The 20,038-nt window shown below is 53.3% G+C and overlaps 1 protein-coding gene across 1 annotated transcript in view; it reads left to right on the plus strand.

Annotated features, from left to right (window-relative positions):
* The window catches only part of SDK1 (sidekick cell adhesion molecule 1), a 530,100-nt gene that overhangs the window by 407,516 nt on the left and 102,546 nt on the right, over positions 1 to 20,038 (plus strand). Inside the window, exons 22-26 of the mRNA XM_040455762.1 lie at positions 8,504 to 8,613; positions 10,260 to 10,410; positions 11,014 to 11,251; positions 18,098 to 18,213; positions 19,505 to 19,694. Coding sequence (XP_040311696.1) covers positions 8,504 to 8,613; positions 10,260 to 10,410; positions 11,014 to 11,251; positions 18,098 to 18,213; positions 19,505 to 19,694 — 805 coding nt within the window. The remainder of the gene's footprint in view (positions 1 to 8,503; positions 8,614 to 10,259; positions 10,411 to 11,013; positions 11,252 to 18,097; positions 18,214 to 19,504; positions 19,695 to 20,038) is intronic.

Raw genomic sequence — 20,038 nt, forward strand, 5'->3', positions numbered from 1 at the left:
CCGTTCATCCAGCAGACATTTATGAAGCACCTCCTGTTTTACAGGTTTCCGGTCTGGTGCCCAACTCCAAGTTACAAAGACTTCCAGAACCTCACAGCCCGGGGTGGGGGTGGGGGTGGGGGCATGGGCGGGACGGCGGGCATATAATCTGGTTCACGCGGATGAGACCTGCTGTTAAGAGAGAGCCCGAAAGCAAATGGGGGCCTGGCCTGAACAGCCGAGGAGGGCTCCGCGGAGGCGAGGTTGGCGCTGGGCGCTGCAGGGTGAGAAGGGCGTTCTGAGCAGAGACAACAGCCGCGCAAAAGGCAGAGTCGGAAAATTACGTGACACCTCTTGTTTTAAAATACAAACTTAGTTTTTATTCAGGTGTGGCGAGGCCACCAGGTCAGGAGATGACTCACTGAAGAAACAGTCTTTATTGACCGTTCCCAGAGGAAGAGGCACGGGATGCCACACGGGGCCACAGGGGGAAGCCCCAGGGCCCGTCAGGAGGCCAGGGGAGGTGGCGCTGGGGTGAGAGCCTTACTCTGGCTTCTGCGGGAAGGAGTGGGGAGGCGGGAGGGCAGGCTGAGGCCTGGCCAGCTTGAGTAATGTGAGAGGCTCCGGGGCATAGGTCCCTGGCCCTGGGTGACGAGGGCAGGGGGACGGTGGCCCAGAGCTCGGGAGCCCCCTGGAGGAGGGGATACAGTGTGGGCTATGGACCGAAAACTGTGTCGTCACAGGCGAGTTGTTTGCTCTCTCTAGGCCTCGGCTGCGTGCCTCCTGGGGCAGCCGCTCCAGGGTCCACAGGGCCCCAGAGGTCAGGGGTCAGATGCAGAAACTGGAAGCGTGGCTGGTGCACCTGCGGGGGGGCGGCTGCAGGGCGGGGGTGTGCCCAGGCACTGTGGGAGGGGGGACGGGTGCGGGGGTTCGTGTGAACGGCCTGGTGAGTTTCTGCAGTGAAAGCATCATGGGAAACTGCACCTCCTGGTGTCCGAGCAGGGTGCTGCGGAGACGACTTCCGGGGGAGAGTCATTTCCGTCCTCACTTTACAGGCAAGGCTGAGGTCCCCGCATCACAAAGCAGGCGGCAGGTAGCAGGCCGGTTCTCACACCCCCGTGCCTTTCGCGACCTTCCCCGTGCACGCCACCCGGAGAGTGGGGTCCCAAGTCCTCGCCGGCATTTCAGGATCTTGGGCAGTGGCACAGGGAGGTGTGGGTGTCCCGTTTGTCCGTGAGAGGGGTCGTATCTGATGGGAGAGAAGGGACAGTTGCAGAGGAGGCCACCTGCGTGGGCCGGGGAGAGACTGTGAGGGGATGGCCCGGTCCCCAGGCTGCATACAACCAGCCCCCAGACCCCGGGCAGCCGAGCTCAGAACACGGGCTCCAGAGCAGGGACTGTCCTGGGTGCACAGATGGCCTGCGGGAGAAGCCTCTTCACGGGAGGGGAAGGCTTCATGGGAAAACCGTCCCTAGAAGGCTCTTTCAGGTGGGGGCACATTTGGGGACTGTGTATAAAGTGGGGGAACCCTGGGGGGTGCCCACGGGAGGCAACACAGGGAGGACTGGGTGGGACGAGGCACAGACAAGGAGCAGGAGCAGGCAGCAGCAGGGATGACCTTGGAGCTCCCCCGCGCGCAGAGTGCCCCGTCACGGCTGCAGCATTTGGGGGCCTGTACTTGAGGGACATACCCAGGCGCGCTGCACAGGGTGACTGACGAGGAGCCAGCTCTTTCACCGAGAGGCAGGTCAGGGCCCCGCCAGATTGGTGGCTTTCCAACCGCCAGTCAGGGATGCGAGTCCCCAGGCCCCTGAGCACGCAGACCCTGCGGCCAGCCGTCGGCAGCCCCGAACCTTTGGTCTTAAGGCAGGGAGGCTCTTACGAGCAAGCACATTCTGCTGTGTTCAGTTCGCTGACTACACTACCTATCGGAGTAGTTCGAGCAACAGGTCAGGAGTTTCTACGCCAGGTCCCGTCCCTGGAGTCAAGCAGCCGTGAGAGGCTGCAGGGCACCCTGCCTGCGAGCACTGGGCAGGGTAGGAGGGAGCAGGACGGGGAGCCGGGGTGGGGGCAGAACAGGCGCTGTCGCAGGTGGGTCAGGTCTGAGGCGCTAGCTCAGACGTGAGCAGAACTTAGAAACGTCCACCCGGTAGTCAGTACAAAGGCAGGCCACACACGGGGGTCTGAGCCACCCGAGCAGGGACACCGAACGCTAGGAGGAAGGAGACCGACGCCGAGGGAGGCCAAGGAGGAGGGCGGGACACACCTGCAGGGACACTCCATTTGGGTGTCACTGGGGGCAAAGGAGGAACCAGAGAAGACAAAGCTGGGAAGCCAGAGGGGGGGCAGGAGAACCCAGTGTCCTTGAGGCCACACATGGTAGGAGACCCAGCAGTCACGTCACAGTCCTGCTTCTGCAGATGGAGGGAATGTTAAACAATTACAAAAGAATAAATAAGTAACCAGCGGGCACAGCTGTGAACAGGAGGGAGGACTGGGGATCCCGGCTCGGGCTGTTGCAGAGCCTGAACCCTCCTCCGTCAAGTGCAGGTATGATGCCCCCCCAAGGACTCATCAGGGTTCCAGACGGACGGACGGCCTAAGCCCCTTCCTGGTCGTGCGCTACTGGCCAGCAGAGCCATGCGGAGATGCCCCGTCTGTCCCGCGTCCTCACCGGGGCGCTTCATTTGGCTGGGGCGCGGGGGACGCCGCTCAGAGCAAGAGGGGCCTTTGTAGCCGTGGAAGTTGCTGGACACGCAAGTTTTCCTGCTGACACCGGAGTTCCAGCCAGCAGGGTGCACTTGGCTTGGCAGAGTTCCCTGGAATGAATTCTTGAAGAGTCTTTTCCCTCTCTTAGCTGTGGGTGAAAGGAGAGTGTTCTCATGCCACCAAGCCCCCCCCCCCCCCCACACCACCACCACCTCTCCCAGCACAGCCGCCCGTTCCTATGCATCCTCTCCTTTGCTGGTACGTTTCAGAGGATGAGGTTAATGACCGTCCTGGGAGCAGCCATTCCTCTGGCCTCCAGGGCCTCAGCGGGGTGTTGGGGGTCCTGCCCTGGCAGGCTGGCTTCCGCTCGACTTCTCAGAGGCCCCGCTGGCTGCAGGCTGTCCTAGGGCAGACGGCTCCCGTTCTGATGGAAAACCCGAGTTGGCGAGGGTGGTGGGCTCTGGGACCCCCAGGCATGAAGTGAGCACCTGTGTCCCAAGGAGCCCAGCCCCCCAGCCAGACAGGGAGGCGGACGAGCCAGTGAGAGCCCTCCAGGAGGAACGTGGCTTTTGGGAGGACAGCAGTTCCTTAATGGATCCTAACGACCACCCCCTGATGAGTGGCATTTGAAATGTGTGGCATTTCTGCTTTTGTATTAAGTATTGTAAAGTGCTATTTGTTAGCTTTAAAAGAAGAAGGAGAAGAAGAATAAGAAAACCGTCAAAATCCCAGCTTCCCCGTGGAGCTCTGATTTGTTTCATCTTTAAAGAGCGCTGCCACACTGTATGTCCAGCACATCATTAGTGAACAGCTAGTTACTTCTAGAACACTCCGTCGTGATGGTTTTGAAATCTCACTAGAGAGCCGGAGGAGCCCAGCAAGTGTCAAAAGACTTCTGTTCCTCGCGAAAAAGAATTCTGGTCGCTTCAGATCAAAATGTAAACCCTTTATTATAGAAACTTAAGCATTCCTCCTCCCCTGCTTCGGAGATCCGTAAGTAAAATTACATTTTTGGTAATAATTTGCTTTTGGAGCTCAGCGCAAGACAACCTCGTTTCAGTACTGATTTTGAAATCCTGCACATTTGTATATGAAGCCAACAGGTTGGGACGGCTCCTGGGGGTGATGCCCGGCGGGGCAGTGAGGGGTGAGACCCTGAACCTGACTGGGGGCTCTCATGCAGACAAAAGGGAAGACAAACATGGCAAGTCACCTCAGTAAGGAGGCAGAGGGGCACTGCCTGTCCTTTTGGTGAAGCGCTGGACCAGGGGTTGGCAAACTTTTCCTGTGAAGGGCCCGATAGTTAATCCTTTAGGCCTTCGGGCAGACAGTCTCCGCTGTAACTTAGCAGCTTTGCTCTGGCAGCATAGAAGCAGCCATTGGCAGGAGGTGGTCCTGCCACCTCCGAGTGCCACACCGAGTGTGGTCGTGTCCCAGTAAAGCTTTACTGACAAAAACGGGAGGAGGTGGGCCGGATTTGGCCCTCGGGCCGTAGCGTGCTGGTCCCTGTACTGGGGTCTGGTTTCATGAGCTTGCCTACGGCTCGGCTCGTCTGTCCTCAGGACCGTGATTGTGTTTGTCTTACTATTTATGATTTGGCTCAGGCTCTGTGAAGTTAGATGTTCTAAGTTAGAACTTACAGAAGATTGAAAGTTCCGCACCCAGAGGTTAGGATTGCCGTGCTCTTGTAACCGGTTTTACTTCTAATTTTGCCATCTTGGGGCAAAACGTGTGTCCTCGTTGGTGGAGTCCTTGCGCTTTGACTCTGATATTCTCTGAACCAGTTTCGGCACCTTGCTGGTTCCCTCACCAACAAGCAAAAGGAATCTTTGACCTGTACTGTGTATTCATAGGAGAGTCATGTTTTTAAAAGGATGTGACAGGCAGGAGGAACGCTGTATCTCAGGGACACAGAAGATGCCCTGAGAGGGCAGAATGAGTGGCATGGGGGCAGGGGCGTTCCTGGATGCTTCCCAAAGCCCCGGCCGCCCTGCAGCTTCTAGAGGAGCTCATGGGCTGCAAGGACAGGAGTGGGGAGGGGGCACACTTTCGAGGGCGGGAAGAGCCTTTGCAAGGTGCAGGTGTTTGCGACTAAGTGACGCCTCCGGGTAATGACAGACTGGCTTTGCAGGGAGAAGTGGCGGGCAGAGCCAAACGGAGCCACGCGGCGCCCACCTGGGCTCGCCGCTAATTTGGCACCCGTTCAAATCCAGGTTGTTTAAAAAGGAGACGGAGCATTCCATGGGAAGGCAGGGAACTGTGACCTTGGGTGTCCCCATCCATTCATCCTAGCCCTACAGCCGGAGGCTCCCCTCCGCAAAACAGAAGCCCTGCACTCGACCCACAGTGACCTTCTCAGAAGGCGTGTTAGGCATGGCTGGGAACATGGCGGCAGGGCCTGGGAGCTCTCTCTGCACAGGCTCTCCAGTGCGGAGTGGCATTCTTTCCCAGGAACGCTAAGCGGGTGTCATCTTGCCGGCCCCTCACGTTTCCCAGCCGTGGGGCTAATGCAGCTGCGGGCCAGGGCCCCCGGGAACCACGCCAGCCGGTTCCTTCCTTTGCAACCTCCACGGATGCCTTGCAGTGTTTCTCCAGTAGCGTATAAGGAGGCCTTGCCAGTTCCTCTCCCGTCTTCTCAATCACGTGAGCGAAACAGGCTAGAAACCCAGGGCAGGCGACCCCTGCTGACCCCGCTGAGGCCGTGTGCTGAGCCCCGGCAACCACAGTGGCTGCACAGCCAAGGGCACGCTCCGAGCCCCCGGTGCCCATTCAGGCCAGTGACGTCCACGGGGTCAGGGCAGTCACCGGGCCGGCAGATGAATGCTTTAGGCCAGTGAGGCAACCAGACAGATGGAATCCCAACACGCCAGACTTTGAGGCCAAAAGCCTGCCACCACCAAGCCCTGTCGTTTCTTAGCCCGGGGTATTTCTCTACACCAGGAGCTCAGATAAAGCAGCCATGGCTGGAGGGGTGGGGCTGGGGACACAGGGAGATAGCAGGAAGGAGTGCCTTCGCAGAAGCACAGGGGCCCCCACGGTGGGGCCTGGGGATTTGGTCCACAAATGGCACTTGCCGTGCGTGTCCCCCCTCCATGCGCACAGACACGTCAGGACAACAGTGCTCCGGGGCAGCACTCGTGTCCCGGTTCCTGGTGGTGGTGAGCAGGTGCCCACGGCCCGCACCTGCCTCTGTCACTCGGTGCCCCGAGCGCCGGCCGCCCCGCTCCCCAGCACCCTCTGAGGCGTCTCCGTAGGGGCTCAAACAGGAGATAAAAGGTCTTGAACTGACTCTCCTAAAACCGAAGTCATCTCTTCCCTTTTTCCTTACATTCTCCTTTCCCTTTTCCCCCCTAAACCTGTCTTACAAGAAATGGTACAAGTGCTGCAGTTCAGCCTCCCGAGGGTCCCTTTCACGGAGAGGAGCTCACCTGTCACCTCAGGCTCAGAAACCACGACACCCTGCCGTGAGGCCCAGATCGAGGGGGTTCCTGACACTCCGTACAGTTCGGCTGAGCTGTTAGCGTTTTGACTTTGAGGCGTGCCTACATCTTGTTAACGTCTAGAACAGTGCTGAGCGGACAGTGTGGTCCCCTCTACGTGGGGTAGAACCGCGGCAGACCCTCCAAGTCTGGGGCACAGCTGTGGTTTGCCTCCCGCCCTGTAGTTCATCTGCCAGCTCCCCTCCTTCACCCCCCCAGATTCGTGCAGGGTCTGCCCCCGGCTGGACGCCGGGCCACGGGCAGGGCTCCTGAGTGGACATTGGTGCGCTCCCTGACACCACACGGCGGGGGCTCGCCTCCGTTTGCCCGGCCGCGTCGCACGGACCCAGGCCGTGGTCAGTACTGGCCAGTCTTCCCCTTTGGGCCCCTTCCACATCACGGGCACAGAGGAGGAGGCCGGTGGCGGCCCTGGGCCCTGGGGGCACTTAGTGCTGTCTGTTTCTGCAGCTCCTCCAACCCAGGTTAGCCTAGACCCTCCCTTCTCCAACACAGGCATTCTGTGCACCATCCTCGATGTACGTCTGCTCTCTCCCTCTTTCAACTCTGTGTCTCTGCGGGCTCCGGTGGGGGCCCCAGGGCTGATGACTGGGGGAGACTAGCCTCCACCGGCGCAAGGGTCCTGGAGGCTACCCACCTGTCCCCAGCTGTGCCGACTCCATCATCTTTTCCTGATGTCACTGCCCATTTGACTACCCTGCTGCTTTTCTGACTCCCGGGCCGTGCATCGACTCTGACCTCCGGATCTTTCTCCACCACACGTTTTTGACCAGTCATCCCACCTTTTATTTTAACATTTTTGATTTTTTAAACGGAGTTGAAATTCACGTAACATAAAGTTAACCGTGTCAAAGTACGCAGTTCACCCGTTAGTGCGTTCACGATGTTGCTCAACACCCGGTCCCGGAACGTTCTCATCACCGCGAGAGGAAGTCCTGTACCCGTGAAGTAGTCACTCACCCTTCCCTCCTTGCGGCCCCTGGCACCCACCCATCTGCTTCCTGACTCTGGATTTACCTGTTCTGGGAACTGCATGAAATGCAGTCGTACAGTATGTGGCCTTTGGGGTCTGGCTTCGTTCACTTACCATCATGGTTTCGAGGTTCACCCACCTTGTAGGTTGTAGGTTCCTTTCTACAGCTGCACAGTCCACGGTGTGGGGGCACTGTAGCTGTTGATCCGCGCGTCCGCCCATGGGCCCCTGTGTGGCCTTCCCCTGTGGCCAGAGCTGCCGTGAACACGTGCACCCGTGTACCTGCTAGAGGACCAGCTTCCGGGCTTCCCCCTGGGAGCAGAACTGCTGGCCCATATGGTCGTCCTCTGTTTAACTTCTCGAGGAACGGCCAGACTCTCTCCGTGCTTTCAACATGGGGTGTTTAGAGCTTCGAGTCTGCATTTAGCTTTCTGGAGGAAGCGGGCCTGTCGGTACTGTGTCCGCTCAGGCTCCTCCTCGCCCTCCTGGACCGCCCTCCGGTTTTCCGAGATTTCGGGTTCTTGTGCCGTTCCCCCAGCCCCCTGGCCACTGGCAAGCTTAACGAGCCCATTTCTGCTCATTTGTGTCGTTTGACACCTTTATGAAGTGTTAAAAGCGCAGGGCCCTGGAATGACCCACCTCGGCACGGCACGTTTGGCCTGAAACTCCCTCTGTGCTCCAGCCTTCCCTCCACGTGTGTCCGCTGGGTCCCCCAGAGCCACACAGCCTGCACAAGGCCGAGAGTGCCTGACATAGGGATGTGGAGTCAGGGCTCTCCTGGCTGGTGTGAGGTCATGGTGTCTCTTGACTTGGCCTGCTGGTCTGGCTCCCGGGCAGCGGCCAGTCCTTCTCCGCGAAAGGTTCTTTGAAGAAGCGCCAGTTCTTTGAAGAGTGTTTGGGACAGAAGTGGGCGGAGACTCCGTCCCCCCCCCACCCCCGGTCATCGTGTGGTGGAAATGGCTCTGGACCCTAAGTGAGGACACGCGGCCACATGGGGTCACGTGGGACCCTGGCCAGGTCTTCTCTCTGGGCCTGTCTCTGCATCCTCACCTGTTAAGCAGGAGGGAGGACAGGATGGTGTGAGGTTCGTGACGTTTGTCCCCAGAGACTTCACCCTCAGGCCCCGCCCTCTGGGTCCTGACCCTGGCAGGATCTTGGGCTTGGCAGGAGCCTTGTCTCCAAGGCTTAGACCGAAGGTGTGTGCAAGATTCAACTAACCTACCCATGTACGGGACACGGGGTGGGTCTGCCCAGCGCGACTCGCACCAGGCAGTTGCACACGGTGTAAATGGCAGCATCCGCTTTGCGGCTCCTCCGTCCCCTCTCACGATCTTCTCTCCCACAGGTTGGAGCCATCGGAGAGGAGGAGGAGTGGGTCAGCCTCTACGAGGAGGAGAATGAGCCTGACGCCCAGACGCTGGAGATCCCAAACCTCACACCCTACACTCATTACAGGTGAGAACCTCGGGTGCTAGACCGCCACAGGAGGAGGGCTGGCAAGGCCAGCGGGTGGCTTCAGCCCGCAAGACCAAAACCCAGCTCTGTGTATGTGACCGAGGCATTTCTCAGCAGCGGTAACAGTCCATGTTACCTGAATTCACGTTACATGAATCCTCAGGAGGATTCCAAGAGAGGGTATATCCCCGAGGTCAGATTAGCAGCTCTCCTTCCTTCAACACCAGCTGCGATGGCTCACTCTTATGTTAGGCTTAATACCAAAAGCCCCAGGCAGCCCAGACGTGGGTCTTCACAAAGCCCAGTGACCCCTTGCGCCTGTCAACAGTCTGTATATAAACAAAGCACCTTCCGCTGAATATCCTCTGCTTCCCGTTGCAACGCCCAGGAGCTGCGGGCCTCACTAATCAAGCACTTAACATGCCATGTAACCTTTTGCTTCTTGATCCTGAAACCTATCCAGGCAGTAAATCCTTGGCCTTAACAAAGGGTAGTGTGATCACAAGCCGTTAGAGATGTTATAACTTCCCGTAAGATCATTGACCAAGATGAAATTTCCAGTTATCGCCAGATGTTGAGTTTGATAATGTCACTGTTCTGCCAGGACAGATACTTTTCATAAGATCGGGGAGTAAAAGACTAAGAATGACTAATTCAGAGAGTAAAAGGTGAAATTACATCTTTGTAAAGAACATTTTTTTTGAGTATAATACCGACATTACTTTTTTTTTTTTTTCCTAAATGCCTAATGAGAGATGCTGTTCAAGCTTCTGTTCGTTTTAACAGCCTCCCTCAGAATAGAGCAGATGAATCAAGGCACCACGCACTCGCTTTTCGAGAAATATTTTTCTCCGCACGTGAGCTGCAGGGCCTCCAGGCTTTCCATGTGAAATTGATGTCAGTTGTACAATTGCCTCGAAGGCCAGAAACTGTGATTAGAGACCCCTGTCCGTGTCCTATTCCAGACTCTGTAATAGATGCGTGTTTGCTCAGGGTACATTTATTGGACAAAAGTTCACTCCAAGTAATCGACATACAAATCACAGAGAACTGAAAACATTAGCCCAACCAAGCTTTAAAGCACATCCGCCCCCACCCTCCTTTTATAGGTAAGGAAATGGAGACGAGTCTGATTTGCCTCGGGTCCCAATTGCCAATGGGGTTCGGGTCCTGGGGTGCGGATTCTGGGGCCAGTGCACCTCTCCTGAGCCGACAGAGAATGGGGTGTGGGCATCCGTTCTGGTGAAAAGACACCAGACTCTCGAGGCCACCATTTGGTCGTGACATCCTGACACTCCAGTTCTGTCAACTGCTTCTTTGAACCCCAGCCCCCTGTCCTTACCCCAAACTCGAATCAGTCAGTGGCATCTGACGACACAGATTTCTGGCCATGAAACCCATTCCATTACGCTGCACTCGGGAATGTAGCATCTCTGAGTTTCAATGAATTTCCCATTCTTTGGAGGTTTTGGGGGAAAAGGACCAGATACGCAATTTGCATTTTTAATGAAACCAGGTGGAAAGAAGGTGCCCTTGAGCGGCAGCCTTGTTGACACAGAGGGACACACGCCTGCACCTTCCGAGAACGTTGTGGGTTTTTTTGTTCTGTCCATCTTTCCACATTGCCTTTTGCCATTTGCCTCTAGATTTCGAATGAGGCAGGTGAACATCGTCGGTGCCAGCCCCTTCAGCCTGTCCTCCCGGGTCATCCAGACCCTGCAGGCGCCCCCGGACGTGGCTCCGACCAGCATCACCGTGCGGACTGCTAGTGAGACCAGCCTGCGGCTCCGCTGGGTGGTGAGTTGGGGGGCCGGAAGTTGGCTGCAGGGACAGTCATCTCCAGTGTCCAGGACCTAGCGTGAAACCAGAGCTTAGTGATGTGTTGGCCACGGCTTTGTCCTAGTCACAGCTAACCTCTTGGTGAAACCAAAAAGTATTGCGTTTTCCCGTTGGGCTTGGGTCACAGACCAGCCCCGGAGACCCTGTTAATTAATTAGCAGCATCACTCACTGGCTTCTTGGAACTGAGGAATATTCTCTGGGGGAGGGAAACCAGTGGTGCCATAAGCTGGACCTGTAAGTCCTTAAGCTGGGTCAACATGAAGCCAATACTCAATGTTTGTAAGAGAGCCAGCCTGATATTTATTCAGAATGTTTCCCCCACAAAATTAAGCCGAGATGTATTAAAAGAAATTACGTCCAGCCAAAGTTACTGATAGGGTTTCATTTAATTAACGGAAGAAAAGTTCTGGGGGGACAAAACGCGGTAAAGGTTCCAAGCGTGTTCCCCGCGGGAAATATTTTCCAAGGAATTGGCCTCATAAGACAGGCCCAGGCTTGGCGGCCTTGACAGGTGGCAGTTCGGAGATGCCGGCTCACCCTGGGTGTCGTTTGTTTCCAGCCCCTGCCCGATTCCCAGTACAACGGGAACCCCGAGTCGGTGGGCTACAGGATTAAGTACTGGCGCCCCGACCTCCGGCCCCAGGCACTGGCACAGGTCATCAACGACCGGCTGGAGAGGGAGTTCACCATCGAGGGGCTGGAGGAGTGGACGGAGTACGAGCTCCAGATGCAGGCGTTCAACGCCATCGGCGCCGGGCCCTGGAGCGAGGCGGTGCGGGGCCGCACGCGCGAGTCAGGTGAGGTGGGGGGGCTCTTCCCGCCCCGGGGCTCAGCCCCCACCCGTGTCCCCCGTCATCGCGTCTCATTGGCTCTGTCCCCGCCTGTGTCTACGTCCACACTCTCCTAACCCAGTAATCAGGTCAACTGTGACCGTGACTTAAGTAGAACGTCATTAGAGTGAATGCCACTAATCTGAAATTAATGACGGATTTTACCGGGGGCTGGATTCACGGTATTATTTGCGAAGTGAGGCACGGTTCTCACCATCAGTGATGAGAAGCAAGAGTGTACAGAGTTCCTAAGGGAGATCTTTATAGCACAAGGCCCTCAGGACCTCCTCTTGACAAAGTAGTTTGTGGGCATGTTAAGATAGTCTCACCTGCACTGACAAAGAGCCCCTCGAAGGTTCAGTGGCTTTAACACAATAGAAGTCCACTTTTCAGTTGCCGCCAAGTAGGACTGTTCCTGTTCAGGGGGTGGCTCTCTTCGAGGTGATTCAAGGACCCAGGCTCTGCTGTGCCGTAAGACTAATTGTCATCTGTGCCCAGCTACCAGAGGGAGAAGAGCAAAGAACGGGCATGCCTGACCCTTAGAATCTTTCCAGAAATGGTACGCACTTCTCTGCGCAGAGCCACCTGGCTCGGGGTTGCCGCCGGTTGCCAGGGAGGAAGGGAGAAGTGTCGGGTCAACAGGCAAAAATGCGGACTGCGGTCTGGTAAGGACCAGTGTGTTCCCTGAACCTTCTGGGCTTTGTGGGCTGACCTGTGGTTTTGGGGACCCTCGCTGGCCCAGTTTGAGATTATGGAGTCCCAAAAAAGGGCTGCTGTCCTATTGAAAGGGTATGGTGATACAGACCAGCTCCTTCCACCTGGTCTGAAACAGCTAGGTTCTCTCCTGAACGGGTGGAAATGTATCGTTCTTCTTCCAAGAGGACCGACATTTAAAGAGGGGTTTGCCAGAACAGCCGGGGCTGCCTCAGATGCCTTCCTGGCTTTCTTTTCGGCTCTAGGTTTTATTACGTTAGCAATAAAAGATTGAGACTGTATGCTCAGCTTGTGGCTGTCTGATCACATGGATTTTTAAAAAGCTCTATTCAGTGTCTGAGTCTTTGTGACAAAGAAGAGAACTCGAAACATTCTAAGGGACTGTTCTAACTCCAGTAACAGGCAGGCCAAGAAAATATTAGAAAAAAAAAAAAAACGCGTCACCGTGACTAACTAGAAAATTGTGGACAAAATATAATTAGGGGGGATTTTGAATTTATTGGTTGTCCTCATAAGAAAAACAGGGGAAATCCCCATGTGTCAGAGACACGAAGGGACGGAAGCATTAGGTGGTGAGCTGGTGCGGTGGCTGGCCCAGGGGGTTGGCACGGGGAGGGGACATCCATCCTGGGAGCTGCAGGACTCAGGACATGGTGCCCATCCAGGAAAAGGAGGTTCAGCCGTGAGTCTCTGCAAGGCGGGGGGTTGGAATCGAGACGCTTGCCTACAGACAAGGCTCCTGAACACTGTACCATCTTTGAAGGAAGAGTCTGCAAAGCTCTGCCCGAGGAAGTTTGTCCACATCTACCTGTCTACCTGGACGCTGAATGGGAAGAAGTGAAGTAACTCTAGGTCCCATGCCCGACTCAGGTTGGGGCTCTGCCTTTACACTGTCCCAGAGACTTGTAGAAAAGAAATTCATGTAAAACTTGGTTCCAGACACCAAAATCACAAGCAAAAAAAGAAAAATTTGACTTCATTAACATTAAAAGCTTTGTGCTTCAAAGACTACCATGAAGAGAGTTAAAAAAAGAACAGAGTCCCCCAATCGTAGAAGATATTTGCAGATCATACATTTGATAAGAGAGTTATGTCCGTGATGTACATATAAAAACTCTTACAACTCCAAATGAAAAGATGCCCCAATTAATAACTGTACAAAGGATCTGAATATCCATTGTTCCAAAGAAGACCTACAAATGGTCAGTTAAGCGTGCGAAAGGATGTTCAGTGTTATTCACTGCCAGGGAAATGAAGATGAAAACCACAGTGAGTGGCTAGTTCGCACCCCTGAGGTGGCTAAAATAAAATCTAAAATCAAGATGGACAATGACAAGTGCTGTTATTAAAATAAGCATGGTTCAGAGACGGTACACTTGGTATGTCATTGGAAGGCCCTGAGGAACATCCTCACTGACCAGCTTCTTACCCCGGGGGAGACAGTGATCCACTCCTCCTGAAACGTTACGTGTTATAACCCAATAAGCGATTTCACTGGCCTCAAAAACAGAACAAATTTTTTTTTTAAGACAAAAAGTGAAAAAAGAAAAAGAAAGAAAGAAACGTGGTCCTGGGCCAGACTTTCTGGGCAACCAAAGAAGGAAACGTCTATGGAGAGATACTGTCACAGCCAAATTGTCCCAGATAAAAAACAACTTTTAAAAGATGAAAAAGATGAATTCACAATTTTTGCCAAACACACAAGGGAATACTCTGTCATGTGTAATAATGAGATCCTTTTAAGTAAGGGAGGGAGGGAGGGAGGGAGGGAGGAAGGAAGGAAGGAAGGAAGGAAGGAAGGAAGGAAAGGAGGGAGGAGGGAGGGAGGAAGGAAGGAAGGAAACAGGACCTGATTACTTTAAAGTACATACCAGTATGAAAGAGAATATGTAATAAGTACGTTTAAAACTATTGAAGGCTTACAGTTGCAAGATGAACAAATTCTAAGCAATCTTATGTACAGCCTAGCGATTATAGTTAATAATACTACTTTAAAGTTGCTAAGAGGTGCGCCCGGGTGGCTCAGTTGGTTGAGCATCCAACTTTGGCTCAGGTCATGCCTAGCTTGTGGGTTCGAGCTCCGCATTGGGTGCTTGTTGCTGCCCGTGCAGAGCCTGTTTCAGATCCTCTGTCCCCCTCTCTTGTCCCTCCCCCACTTGCACTCTCTCTCTCTCTCAAAAATAAACCAACATTAAAAAAAATTTTAAAACAAAAAACAAAGTTGCTAAGAGAATATATCTTAAATGTTCTCACCACCAAAAAGGAACAATAGTTATTTGACCGAAGGAGGTGTTAGCTAATGTTATGGTGGTAATCTCTCTGCAATAAATATCACAAATTGACATGTTTCACCCATTAGTCTTACGCAATGTTGTATATCAGTTATATCTCAATAAAGGTGGAATAAATATTAAAGTCTTAAACTATGAAAAGAAAGCATTGAAACTTTAAAGATAAAATGCCATTTTGAAAGCACTTTTTAAGAAAAAAAAAGGACACGGCCAGTGAAAATGAAACACTACAATTGAGGTGAAAAGCAGTTTAGACACTGCTAAAGAGAGAATTCTCAAACTGAAAGCTAGATATGAGTAATCTATAACTGTAACTCTAAAGAGTAAATAAAATACAGCACAGAGACACAGAGGTTGAAAACATGATAGGTTAAAAGGCATAAAGAATAAAATGACAGTGTCTGACATATATCTAATAAGACTCAGAGGGGAAGGAGGGAGGAGAAGAGAGTGAGGAAATATGTGGAGATAACGGCTGAGAAGGTTCAGAATTGATATTTTATCAGACTGAAGAAATACGCATCCTGAGCAGAATAAAATATGTCTACACCAAAATGCATTATGCTGCAAGTGTAAAGCCTGAAAGCCAAAGGGAAAATCTTAAAAATGTTTGGAGTGAAGGCATCTTACCTGCAGAAGGCAAGACGATTTGAAGCCGACTTCTCAAGGACAGTGGAGGACAGAAGGCGGTGGAATCATGGAATCATAACAATCCTGAAGGAGCTAAGAGAAAGTAACTTAACCTCAAGTTTTACACTCAGCTAAATTACTCTTCAAGGATTCTGTTCAGAAAAGTACAAATGATACGTGAAGATGAATGAATTGTAATAAAATGGAAAATAATATTGTTTTGTTACATTTCCAAAGAACACTCTCAAAAAAACAAAGTGCACCAACGTCAAAATTGCTGAAGTGAGACTATATTTTTGTAAAACTCTGTTCAGCTGCTGCAAAGCTACCTTCACGATAGTGAGGAGAATGCTGAGGCTGTCAGCATCTGCGTAAACTCACTCCAGATGTTTTCCTCTCGCTCTGTCCTCTTCAGACCATCTGTGTCACCTCCTACCCAGTAACTCTGAGTAGACTTTCTTGAGCGATTTTGTGTATTTTTGTAGGGATTTCCATGTTTCAGGTGATACCGGGCTACAGATTTTGTATCAAAAAAAAAAAAAAGGCATAACAGATTTGTGTTTTGTCTTGGTTGGCAAAAAACAACAACACACGTGTGTACGTATCACGGAGAAGCACAAGCAGCCCCAGGCACCAACTGGATCAGTTTCGGTATTGCCACGTTTGTGGTTCACTTGTTGAGAAAGTTTTTGATCTAGAGTAAGAATTGTTCTTGCAACCTAAGCGTTGCTTTATGCTACACATTCTTCTTTTGAGGGTTCTGGCGTACAGAAAATTATTTTTTAGTTTTTAACGGGATGTTTGTTCAGTTAGAAGAGTTTGGGTTCAGAAGGTGCCTTCATCACAAATTGAATAACAGGGTTTTTGATCTTCATTTCAAGAGGTGATGATTCAGATTTCAGACACTTTTTAAAATTTTTTTAACGTTTATTTTTTTGAGGGAGAGAGAGAGTGAGCAGGGGAGGGGCAGAGAGAGAGGGAGGGAGGGAGGCAGAGAATCCGAAGCAGGTTCCAGGTTCTGAGCTATCAGCACAGAGCCTGAGACGGGGCTCAAACCCATGAGCCATGATATCGTGACCTGAGCCACAGTCGGATGCCACCCAGGCACCCCCAGACCTCAGACACTCTTCGTGGTGGAAGAGTGGGGTCCTCAGAGCCCCTCTTAGGCCGATCCCTCCCCACAAGAGTACCAGTGCTTGCATATTGGCCCTCCCAACCTGCACATTCTCTTTCAGTGTTGCTGGATCTTTGGAGCTTGGCACCTCCACCTCTGAATGGTACTTCCAGAACCTCCTGCCGGAGGCAGCCCCTCACCTCTGACAGGCAGCCCCCCGCCCCCAGTTCCTGTTGCAGCATTTTGATGTCTTGCCTTCCCTGGTCCTGCTGAATTTGAACACGTGCCCTCCCAACAGAGAAATCCACCCCTTCCAAGAACAGACCCTGCCAGGCACCGCTTAGCCCTCGAGGGTGGCTAGGAGCGGGTATGGGTCCCAAAGCCCAGTGGTGGAGTGCACCTGATGGGCAGGGAGGGAGCGGAGGGAGCTGAGGGGGAGAATAAACTTCAGACCGTGCCTCGTGAGGGTGGCCACACGCGGGCACTTACATACGGTGTGGTCACAGGCATACTGAGAGCCGGTGTGGGAAGCAGGGAGCGGAACATTTTGAACCACATTTAAATGACGTTTCCGATTTTGAAGTACGATCTGACTGGTTTCATGACATCTTATGATTTATTATGATATATTATAAGGATAAATGAGGCCCTAAAAATCAAGACTGAGCAGTGAGAAATCCTGTGGAGGAGAGGGAGCAAATGAAGGAGAAAAGAAGCATTGTAATCGGGATTGTTTTGAATGAAAAAGAATTTCTAGGACTGTCCCCAAACTCAAGATGGCAGATTGGAAAGGGAGTTGAAGCTGCCTCAAAATAGAGAAAGGGTAAGATTAGTTACTGGTTTATTTTTACCAACTTTAAGATACTCAGATACTTTGTGACTAAACGGCGGATTGGATCCTGGTGGGATGTGGATCCGGTGACACTGTGATCCTGAATGCTTCCATGACCTTGCTGGGGGACGCTAGACCTACCTTTTCCATCTGAATACAGTTTAAATGGGTTCACGAGAAAATTATCAAAGCCGAGAGATTATCTAGAAAATAAAGACTCGCCTTTTAAAGTGTGATGGTTGTCTCAATACACATTCTTTCTGAACCACTGGAAACATATAGGACAAAATTAGTTCAGTGATGGGGCTCCCAGTGATGGGGGCCTGGGTGGTTCGGTCGGTGAAGCGTCCAACTCTCGATTTCTGCTTGGGTCACGTTCCCACAGTCATGGGATCGAGCTCCGTGTTGGGCTGTATGTGAGACTGCTTGGGATTCTTTCTCTCTCTCACTTTCTGTCTGTCTCCCTCCCCATCCCTGCCCTGCTCACGCAAGCACGGTCTCCCTCTCTCTCTAAAATATTAATAAATAAATAGAATTAGTTCGGTGACATACGTAAACAGGAGAGAGTCAAACTTTATCCTGCAGGTGCACAGGTAAGATTTGCACAGCTTGCCTCCAGAGGCCCATCCCTTTGTATAAAAAGCACTCACCTAACTGGACTGGATGGCGTGCTCTCCAGCCCTGGTTTGCCCACCTGCAGCACGGGGCTGCTCACCCCTGCCTCACTGGGTTCGTGCGGCTCCTAGATGTGAGTGTGGATCCAAAGACCCCGTAGCACAGGATGTGCACTGAGCACATGGGTGATTTTTCCCTCCCCTCCCTGGTCATGTGCATGGTAACGTCACCTGCTCTCTCCAGCACCCCTGCCGCCCTCACAAAATACCACATTTAGAGGTATCACTGAACCGGGGTCTGGAAGTGAGGATTTCCCCCTGGAGAGAAAAGCCTGTAGCTCCCACAAGTTAATATGAAAACAGCCCAAGCATATTGTCTTGCTGGGCGGATTCGGGTAAAATGGACCATCTAAATACCCCGGATCTGTGGAATTTGTTGCTAATATTAAAGAGATTTACATTTCTGTTATATCTCTGCAGGCTTAATCTGATCACTCCAAAAGGCTCAGAATTCGTTGCTCTTTCAAGGACAACTTGATTGTTTGGGTAAAAGTTGGGCCTTTATTTATAGAAGCCTTTAGATTTTCGGTACCAACCTATTTAACTCATCCCCGGCAGTTCCTTCAGCCGCGCCTGAAAATGTGTCCGCCGAGGCTGTGAGCTCGACCCAGATTTTACTGACATGGGCTTCGGTACCAGAACAGGACCAGAACGGGCTCATCCTGGGCTACAAGGTACGCGTTCAGGTGACCGTCCTCGCGTAAGTTGTAATGGGACTGCATGCCACTCCCCTAAACCAGGGAGCTTGTGTTTTCTTCCAGACCGACTGCACCGGCCCATTTTGTGATATTCCTGTCTGGCGTCTTATCTAAACTTACCTAAACCCTCTGGGGATTCGGTGTGGCCATGACCTCTTACCATAGACTAAAGCAAGGCACACACAGTAGCCACCTACTTAGCCTTGAACCTCTGCTTCCAGGCTTTGTGAAATGGGAGTCATCATCGTAGCTGCCTCTGAGGTTAGGTATGGGACGGAAGCCGGTGTTTTCTAGGGTGTGCGTGTCAGGTCCCTGTTCTTAGCTACATGCACGCATGCCTGCACACCAGTACCCCGGGAAGTCCAGGCGGTGGCATCAGGGCGAGGGGCTGACCTCCTTCCAGCCTCTCTGGGAGCCATTGCTGGGTGTAGTCTCACACCCGTTTGTGTTCTGTTCCGTCACCTCCTCCAGGCAGCAGGATGAATTCTCCCAGACGTGGCCAGCTGCAGACTTCTGCCTGTCGCCTGCGGGTGTCCCGTGATTTTAATCCCTAGTCTCTGTCTTTCCCCACCTGTTCCCGCGTCTCCCTTCCAGGGAGCTCTGATTGCTCCCTCAGGCCCCACGGGACATGGCAGTCCCCTGGAGTGGGTCCAGTGAGCCACGCTCCCCACCACATACCTGGGTCCTGGAGAAAAGAGCTTGCTGTCCTCTAGTCACTCTGCTCGCTGGCCATCTTCTGTGGCTTTCCGGTCACTGAGGGGCCAGTTCCAGAAGGGTGAGCTCTGAGGAAGGACTTAGGAAATGGGCAGGAGCAGGCGGGGCCGTGGAGGGCAGCATCCCGGGGTGCTGAGTCTGTGTGGGGGCAGCAGTACCTAGCCCCGGGGAGCTGCGGCCTGGGGTTCAGGCAGACTGCAGCGACTCTCCTGAGGCAAGAGCCCAGTTTCCCAATAAGCTGGGACACGGAGTGGGGTGCAGGCTCCTGGAGGAAGCAGAACATCTCCGTGTTCGTGACCGAGTCCTCGTTTCAGTGGCTGTGGCTGCTGTGGCTCCCGCCGTGTGCCCCAGATCTCACAAAGCGCGTCTCGGGCCGCTCGCCCCCACGGAACACCGCACGTGGAAACTGGGTCCACAAGCCAAAACGCGGCGGTCCTAGGGGAGGCAACGGTCGCCTGGTCCTTGCCTTGGGGTTGGGAGCCCCGGTGCCCCTGAGACCCCTTCCTGGCACCGCGCGCCCTCATGACCGTGCACTTGTGTGCTGATGCTCCAGATCCTGTTCCGGGCCAAAGAGCTGGATCCCGAGCCCCGCAGCCACGTCGTGCGCGGGAACCACACGCAGTCGGCGCTGCTGACGGGTCTCCGGAAGTTTGTGCTGTACGAGCTCCAGGTGCTGGCGTTCACCCGCATCGGGAACGGAGTCCCCAGCTCTCCCCTCCTCCTGGAGCGGACCAAGGATGACGGTACGGTCGCCGGGTGCTCCCACGGCCCGAACAGTTTGGATGCTTGTCATTTGTACTTAATTTTCAGATCCCCCTTTTTTTTCTCTCCTTGCCTTTTTTTCAGTTGAGAAAAACAAAACAGAATTGGTTTTCAGTCACTGTTTATATGGCCAATTTCAGCCCGGAGTGAATTTTTACAGCCTAATTATGAAGCTGTGCGAATTTCAGCCGTAACTTGGCAGCAGGCAGTGCAGTAAAGGCCGGGTGGGCTGGGGCCGTAAAACCCGCGGCCGCTTCTCCCGGGGCTGTGTGCACAAATCCGGTGAAGGACTCCGAGCCCAACCTGGGCGCCCCCGCCCTCGCGG

The sequence above is a fragment of the Herpailurus yagouaroundi genome, unplaced genomic scaffold, assembly GCF_014898765.1.
Source record: "Herpailurus yagouaroundi ecotype Mexico unplaced genomic scaffold, PumYag 216, whole genome shotgun sequence".
In the NCBI taxonomy this organism is placed as follows: domain Eukaryota; kingdom Metazoa; phylum Chordata; class Mammalia; order Carnivora; family Felidae; genus Herpailurus; species Herpailurus yagouaroundi.